This window comes from Lytechinus variegatus, chromosome 3 (assembly GCF_018143015.1).
Source record: "Lytechinus variegatus isolate NC3 chromosome 3, Lvar_3.0, whole genome shotgun sequence".
NCBI lineage: Eukaryota > Metazoa > Echinodermata > Echinoidea > Temnopleuroida > Toxopneustidae > Lytechinus > Lytechinus variegatus.
In genome coordinates, this window is record NC_054742.1 from 27,230,201 (window position 1) to 27,239,318 (window position 9,118).

Consider the following 9,118-nt stretch of genomic DNA (forward strand, 5'->3'; position numbering starts at 1 on the left):
CGTTTTAATGTAATGGAGAAAGTGGGATTCATCATCAACCCACCTATTTCATATTCATGACGAAGTGCATAATTGTTGTGTTTTTACAGAATATTGTTAAACTCTAAAATTCAACAACTCTGTTATTTGTAATAAAACTTGATGATATTTCAGCGTTTACTATTTAAGACAAAATCATTTTAGTCTGACGTAAAACTTTAACATTATGCATTTCTTTTCACTCGAACAAAGTTAGATACAGTCATGACAATTAAAACATTATGAGACATTTGTATTTTATTTCAAACATTATCCCTGTTCATCATTTTAAATGCAATTCTTATCATTTGATATTTTCTTCATATCATTCACAAAATAGTATCATAATCACTCCTTTCCTTTCTTTTCTCCTTCTTTTCAATTTTGATTTCTTTGAAGTTGAAATTTTTGGAGGGAATGGAGGGGTGAGGAACTCCCTTTTCTCTCATCTATGATTACTTCTACGGTATAAGTTGACTCATAATATGCCAGGATAACATTGACCCCAAACAGAAACAAAACGAACCAACGTGCTCATCGATAAATAATAGAATAATCCATTTAATCATTAGCCCCATAATATGTTTGATATGTTTGACTGAATTAAGATGAGAATTGGGGTAATTGTCCTCAGCAGTATCAAGCCTTTATTTTCAGCATGTTTCAAGAAAAAAATTGTCCGACCATCTTCAGCAATTGGTGAATAATTTCCATGACGTTTTTAATCAAGAGTAAGTTCTACGGGGTAGTGATCGCTCACAGCCTTTGCCTGAGGAAATAAAAAAAGTACAAGGAAAGTTTTTTTTAGATACTTTATACATCGACATCTAAACATCAAAGATAGTTACGGTGTTGATGCGTGGTTCACTTGCAATTCCAAGATATGAGATTCGAAGTCAATGTTTTAATAGAAAATAATATTTTAGCAAAATGCTGGGTGAAATTGGGGAAAATAATAAGATAGTATAAAAACCATTCTCCTTAAATAAAACATTCTTAATTTATACATATTAAAAGTATTATATATTCACATTTTATTGATCAGTATAGTTCTGGACTTATTTTTCACGTAATGATAGTGAAACGATTTTACTAGATCTCAGATTAACACGGGCACCAATAACACATTAAACTAAATTAGAAATGATTTATTATTTTATCATCCCTTGAAAAATATTGAAACCTTAAACTATATACTCTCTAGAGAAATGAGACATCTCATATCAAACGATTTGTTAAAAAAAGTGGGGAAATCATAAACTTACTGCTGTATAGTCGAGACCAAAGAAATCGTCAAAGTAAAAGACACCAGCACCCGAAGTCATAGCCTTTAGATTTAATCCAGCTAATACAAATCTGCAGATGAAAAAGAAATTAGTACATAAGGCCTATCGTTTTCATTCGAAATGGCCGATTATTCAAAAAGTTGTATGCGTATACTAATGAATTATCATATTATGCTTGAGTATCAGATCTTCAGACAGGCAGGATATTGAACTAAAAATCGATTCCACCAATTGTCATATATATACAGTGCGTATCAAAACAAAAGTTTACACTTATAAAACATCCTGTAAAATTATACATTTGAAATATCCTGAACATTTTTCCACATTTTAACATTGGTACAGATCCATTTAAGCAAATGACGATATAATTGTCCAAAAATATTTCCGGTTGAGTGAGCATCATTTACTTTTGAAAAGTTAGTGAAAAAATGATTTGTGCAGAACTTTGAAATTGTTATGCGAATAAAAGTAGACCTTAATCATGTAGAACATGTTGAATTTAGCTAGTAAAATTCATTTAAAGATATCTTTTACTTTTTAAAACTAGTTTCCTTGCCCAGAACAATTCAAAGGGTGCATTGTGTCCCACCCCACCCCCCCCCCTCACACCGAGGCCATCGTGACGATCATATTTGCTTTACACTGAGCTGTGATTTACATGAAATGGCTAAGGCTGGACTTTCATTTTGTTAATCATTGTTATGCTTTGGAAAAGTGTGGAGGAACAAGTATAAATGAAAAATTAAATGTAAAACCACTTTAAATGATAAAAATTTAGTGAAATAATGCTGGAGATGTCTGATATACACTTTTGTTCAGATTCAGTTATGTCCTCAGATCCAGCTGGCACAAATAAGGGTAATGGTTGTGCTTATTAAGTGTTAAAATTTCAATTTGGGTGGTAAATTTTTTACAAAATGCTTGAATGTATCCGTTTTATTTCAATTGACTGAAAGTACAAGGGAGACGTATGAGAAATGTTTCGCACGGTAAGTTCAATTTCACCCTTTCCCCTTGACACAGCGTGAAACGAGCATTTCTGCGCAAACAGATTTCTGCGAGCTTTACAAAAATGGACAGTGCTCAACCCAAGTGTAACATTGTGGTAAAGCTTTTACTTTCATTGGATAGATGAGACCCAAACCCAAGATTATATGTGAAAAATACCCACATGATGTATATTTTTAATTCCCAGGTTTTTTTTAAAGTGTAAACTTTTTGTTGATACGCACTAGAAAAACATGGAACAATGTTACGATATCTTTAAGGATATCCTTACAATCGGTTGCTTTTCATAGATAGAGATTATCATTTTTATTGTTATGATGATTCCTACATGCTTAATGACTGTTCAATATACAGTAGATATAGGGAATCACAATTTTAGAAGGGGGTGACAGAAAGTAAAACATAGGACCTATTTTCATTCTCGCTCCCCAAGAGGGAAAGAGGGGCATCTGCAAGCAGGTCCACGTTGAATGACAGGGGCGCGTGCCATTGGTGTTGCCCAAAGGTGTTGCCCCTCAGCTGCGAATGATTACGGTTAATGTCAGTAAAAATCATAAACTCTCTTGCCTGTCGTATGCACAATTGGTGTTTCCAGAGACCGTTGTATCAGCCGAATCGGGTATAACCCAGTCAAATTTTGATTGAGTGCGAAGTCGGATATTTTGCCAGTCATCACTTCCTACGTAAGAACAGTCTGCATTCAAATCACCCATGATAGCAACATCCTGCGAATAACAGCATCATAGAATCAATCAATAAATAAATACCCCCACGGAGGGGGGATATGTGAGAGGGCCTCATCCTCATGTATTTAAAATACACCATAATGAACATGGAGTTTGAATATAACACAATACAGTGTAAAAAACAAACAGAATGAGTTAAAATGACAAGAAGTGTGAGTGGCTAATACCCACTAATAATACCGTGAATTTAATACTTGTATAATCACTGCTAGGAATCACTGGCGTACAGATTGGAGGCATGGGGCCATAGGCCCCCAAAAAAAATCACGACAAAGAAGAAAAGGAGAAAAGGAAAGAAAAAAAGAGTGAAATATGATATTATTTTTCGAATATTATGTCAAAATCTAAAACTCAAAAATATAATTTTGTTCCAAAATGTCATCATTGTTGCTCACTCACTCGCTCGCAGATTATTTTTTAATAGAAATTTTGCCAAATGTCTCCTCCCCCTCAAAATGTTTGGCTCACTTGATTCGGTCCTTTCACAGCACTGAATTGTATAGTTTCAACACCACTGTTTTGCATTATTTCATTGTAGAAATTGAGGTCAGCAAAGAATTCATCCTTTGCTCTATAGCAATGCGACCAAAGAAGGCTTGAAGTAGACACCACCGGGGAAAATTTGTCTTCGATGAAACATTTCACATACCTCCAGAATTTTAAAACAGAAACCATTATACAATTCAGAAACTCTGAGATGCTCCAAAGTGATACTGCCTGACTACAAAGTTTTAAATGATCTAAGAAAGATGGTCTCACCCTGATTCCCCATTGGTTGACGGTATAATCATAGGCATCAGCCATAAGATCAAGTTCATTTACAGCATCGTCAGGTTTAGCATGCAGCGCCATCACTACAAACTCACCAACACCTAACAAAAATTAGGGTAAAGAAGAAGGCATGTGTCAATTCCGACTAAAAACGTCATTTGAATCAAAAGAGAAAAAGAATAATGAAGCATGACACATTTTTACCAAAGTCGGGTGTGACATAAAGAAATTCTGATATCCTTTAAAGTTACGTACAATATTAAAAACTTATTATGGTTATACACAAATGAACATCACGGATGATACAGTGAGGGAGTCGATGACGTCACACATTCGTTTCTTTTTAAAGTTTATTATATGACCTAACTAGGCAATAAAGAAATATGATGAGAAAAAAACCCTTGATTAAACCAATATAGGCAAGATGAGAATTTTGACAATTTCACACGTTCTTTTACCAGTCAAAACATGTATGATTTACATTATAAGAAGAGGAAAAATAATTGTTGATTTATACGTTAACATACAAATAAAATGAGTTTGCAATATCATCATCACCCTAATGATAATTTAAGATCTGCATATACAGTATACCACGGTACTTTGTGCGAGTGTAAGCCAAAACTACTAAATGTCATAGCTTTGCCATGTGTTTTCTCATGTTGATGAAATGTTTAGTGTTATTAGTTATGCTTGAATAATTTTTCATTTTTTTAACAGCTTGTTGTTTGGATGGACTTTGAATTCAGTAAATATACAAAATACTGAATGAATACATACATGTTTGTATTTTCTTTTATTTCTTTGACTGAAAACATAAACTTTTCTGATAGAAATTTTAGATAGTCTGAAATCAGAAAAAAAACAGAGAAAAAAAGGAAGAGTGAAATGTGGTGCTTTAGCTTTGTGTGTCTTGATAGAATCAGGTGTTTATGGCAGCATGTCAAGTGTAGCCTTCATTCGTTCTTTTCTTTTGTGAAAAGGTGTGTAGGGGACCTTCCATGGCCCCAGTTAGTGCCGCCAGTGAAAGCAAGTGTACCCCCAATAATGTATTGATGGAGAAAAGAATCCCAATAATTATATCAAAATTACGAATGCCTGATATTCATTACATTTGCATAATTATCACTCACGTGTAGAAGGGGCAGAAAACCTAACGACGAAAGGCTCTCTCTCAAACCGATCTCCGTTATCCGGATACTCAAAAGAATCCAAAACGGTCATCTTGTTATTCCTGATGTAGAATTAATCAGAGTGATTTATAATCTAAGTTTAAAATCCATAAGGACATTTATACAGCAAATTAAAACCTGATTAAACCGGACAGGCGAAGAGACGTTTCACTTGTCGCTAACGGTCGGAATAAGAAAATGTTTTGGCTACACTGTGATAATTCAAAAATTAGAACAAAATATTGTGGTTTGGGAGGAGACGATATATATTTTTGCATGATAGTCTTACTTTAAGTGAAAGAGGGTGGGTCGGTTTTGTCTTAAATTTAATGTAATAATTCTTCGGACTATGAAAATATAGTAATATTCAAATATTTTGCTGAAAGAGTGAAAATAAAGTTCAATAACACGATGAATTTCAGTACTTAACAAGGAATTGTTTAAGTTTTGGGACGAAAATCTAATAAGCAATTGATATTGCTCACGCAATTTTTGTTAATTTGTTTTCTGCACATCTCTATAGATTTGATAGTCCATCCATATGAACTTATGTAATTCCAAAATTTTCGCAACGGAAAACGATTTTTTTTAATTCAATGAAAGCTTTCAATTTTCAAAACATGTTTTTAAAAATTGTCTTACTTGTAGAAGAATGCGTATTGCTCTTTGTAGGAACTGCGTCCGGCTCGTGAAGATATCACCATATCATATTCTTCCGATGAATAACTTTTTGTTAATAATAAAAATAGAAAAAATATTTAAGACAATAGAATGCGTATACATGATGCTGATGGTAAAATAATCAAATGACAATCACCGTCAACTAAAAATGTCGCCAAAACTGTTGACACTGCGTATACCTTTCATTAGTCAAGATGTGTGTTTTTTTTTTTAATCGGCTAAATTTATCGGCTAGTTGAATAAAATACGGATTCATGATTGATGAAGTCAATCATGATTCAAATTGTACGATATTCTATATTAATTCCAAAGTGCATTTTTTTGTTTAAACCTTCAATTGCTAAGTTTATGGACATCCTGAAATTGTAAAATTTAAAACTGGCAATGTTTTCATTGTTACACCAATGAAATGAATAAGATTATACAATGGGTTTTACTTCCCAATGTCATTTAACACTTAACGCCTCAAAATACACGTTTCCTAATCATTCTATGTATCGCTAATGAAGCTTCATGAATTTACTACTCAAAACGTATTCACACACAATTATGATTAACCACGTTTTTCATTCGTGTTTAACTTTTATCTTTTCTTATCTATCAATGGAAAGAGCTCAAGATCTATTTAGATCCTCATCGAGCTTGGGTATGTTACCAATAATCCGCAAAATATAAACATGCAAAATACCTTGACGGCAAAGCTTACAGCGAGTAAAAAAAAATTATCATTGTACAGCTGAAAATTTGGCTTTAGCGTGAATGTATCAACAATTCTGTCCGTGATTTTATTACATGAATCTTTATTACTGCTTTCTTGTCACTGTTAATGTTTCTACTTGTTTTTATTCTGATCGAGAAGTAGAGAACTTTATTCCAATTCAAATCTGTATAAACAGATAAGTTTTATTTCTAATACAGGATTACTTGAAATTAATCCTCAATCAAAGCATCTGTGAGGTCTGGTTTGTAACATGTACATCCAGCTGCATATGGAAGTTACAAACTGATTCAGAAGTATCCGGTTTGAACAAGTCTGATCTTTTGGATGGCATATCGTTTAAATTCGGTCCCCAGAAGTAAATTATCTAATCTGATCTGATACACATCCGTAAAATACACATAAAGAGTTCACTATGTAATGATTTCATATACAGTTAAAAGAATATAACTGTTTTTTTTTTTTACATTACCTATTGACTTCTTCTAAGAGCTCAACGATAGCCTCTCCTGAGCTGTCTCTGATCTCTTGGATTAAGACCATGTCGTAGAATGAGATTATCTAATGCAAACATATGAATTCGAATATTTATTAGAATAAAATGAAATGAAACAACAAACTTGTAATCGTGTCAGTTGTTCCTTTACTTAGTACCATCAACTCAGTCATTTTCGTAAGTTCTGAAACGATGGTGTTTTTTTTTTTTGAGGGGGAGTCCATTGGATTTTTGTTGTTGTTGTTGTTATATTAAGTCTAAGAATAAGATATCACACATTGAAATTCCTTTCACGGTGTTTTTGTGACAAATTCTGGTGATTTGAATTAGAAACGTATTACTTTTAAAGCACAAACCATGACCGTGCATATCGGCATAAACAATTCGTATACCTGCTTCAACACGTTGACTACTTCAGGCTTTCCCATTTTGCTGACCCCCATCGTCTGTACATTAAAAGCTGCGATCTTCACTGTTGCAGATACAGAAGAAAGACAGAGAGCAGCAAAAACCAAACATATTATACTTCCTCGAGCCATTGCTACTGTATTGAAATTGAACGAGGGAAAAACCAACGAGGTCTAGAAAATGTGAAGAGAAGGCTTGATCCGAAAGGTTGATGCCAAACTACACCTTTGAATTATAAAGAGAAATATGTGCTTTTATATTGTAGATTTGATAATCATATCATCCATTAAGTAACTAACAAAATAGGATTATTGGATTATTGGCGCGTGTCTGATAATGGATGCTTTCTGACCGGATGCATGGCTAAGGTGTCTTACCCACGTGGTCCTCGATGTAGAACTATTGGAAAATTTACATTAAACAATTAAAGAAATTATGCAGTCACAACGATGGATTTTTATTGTTTATACGTAGACCAGTTTATATGATTATGCCTGCAAATTATATTTTTTTATTGATTTTGCCACTTGCATTGCAAGTTTAATCTCTTTTAATGCACATACCCATCGATAAAGTTTGAAATCTGAGTTTTATTCATATATATTTCTTCTCTTAGCATAGCCTATCCGATATGCGTCGGGCTAGTGGGCAAACTACAGACGGGCGACCAGTAACTTGCCCACTATAGCCAGGCGCATATCAGAGAGGCTACTCTTAGCAATAATCAATACATGCTGGTACACCATCAGGAATGTTGTCATTTTTTATATGATATGCTGCTATAAAAGCTAGCCAGGGGAATAGGAAATACAGTTTATTATACTCTGTCCTCTCCTTCAAACTCTAACATATTGATCATTTTTACACAAGCGTACGCCCAAACAAGTTTGATAGACTGCAATGATAAGAGTTATTTTTATAATTTTACCTTGTAAGTATTTCTACTTTTATTCATATAACTTTTGCGAAAATCATTTTCACAATTTTTTTTAAAGTAAGTGGTGCTCACTCAAGTGGAAAGATTTTTACAGTAATATCGCCATCTGCTTAAAGAGACCTGTAACATAATGTACAAATGCGTCAGGATAGTGCAAATATATTTTCATATGATTGTTTCAACTTTTTCGATACCCTCTGTGCTAATAAAAAATCCAACCCTACTTCATGCGTTTAGAATTGTATGCATTCAAATGACAGAAACGGAAAAAGCACACGCACATACCACTGTTAAAGGTCAAGTCCACCCCAGAAAAATGTTGATTTGAACAAATAGAGAAAAATAAAACTAGCGTTACGCTGGAAATTTCATAAAAATCGGATGCAAATTATGAAAGTTATGACATTTTACAGTTTCGCTTATTTTTATTATTTTTTTTCCAAAACAGTGATATGCCCACTCAATGACATGCAAATGAAACAGTCGATGATGCCCTTCACTCACTATTTCTTTTGTTTTTCATTGTTTGAATTATGTAATTTTTCCTTTTTTACAGATTTGAAAATAAGGACCAACTTGCCTGAAGTATACTAGTAAACAATGCTAATTCCACATGATCAGGAAGGAATTAATCGTCGTTTCATGAGGATAAAACTAGAATATTTCATATTTCATATAATAAAATACGAAAGCAATAGTAAGTTGATGACATCACCGGTTTCCTCATTTTAATACCGACAAGGATGTGCATATAGCGAAACTTTAAAATGTCATACCTTTCTCATTTTACATCCAATTATGATGAAATTTTAAGTGATATGCTTGTTGGATTTTTCTCTTTTTATTAAAGTCAATTTTTGTTGGGATTGACTTG

At 33.3% G+C, this 9,118-nt stretch overlaps 1 protein-coding gene across 1 annotated transcript; it reads right to left on the reverse strand.

The window, feature by feature from the left end:
* Positions 1 to 294: 294 nt before the first annotated feature.
* LOC121410659 (deoxyribonuclease-1-like) lies at positions 295 to 7,560 on the reverse strand. Its single transcript, XM_041602891.1, has 8 exons — positions 7,292 to 7,560; positions 6,876 to 6,964; positions 5,647 to 5,730; positions 4,966 to 5,066; positions 3,821 to 3,933; positions 2,883 to 3,040; positions 1,284 to 1,374; positions 295 to 787 (listed from the first exon to the last, which is right to left on the reverse strand). The coding sequence occupies exons 1-8, from the start codon at positions 7,436 to 7,438 to the stop codon at positions 740 to 742; spliced, it is 831 nt and encodes a 276-aa protein (XP_041458825.1). The 5' UTR covers positions 7,439 to 7,560; the 3' UTR covers positions 295 to 739.
* Positions 7,561 to 9,118: the final 1,558 nt, after the last annotated feature.

Bases quoted from the DNA above. Each gene is read 5' to 3' on its own strand.
- LOC121410659 (XM_041602891.1), bottom strand. From the start codon at position 7,438: ATGGCTCGAGGAAGTATAATATGTTTGGTTTTTGCTGCTCTCTGTCTT. The intron at 3,934-4,965 runs GTGAGTGATAAT...AATTTTTGTTAG, and splicing joins GTTTTCTGCCCCTTCTACAC to GTGTTGGTGAGTTTGTAGTG. The intron at 788-1,283 runs GTAAGTTTATGA...TTATTTCCTCAG, and splicing joins TTGGTCTCGACTATACAGCA to GCAAAGGCTGTGAGCGATCA.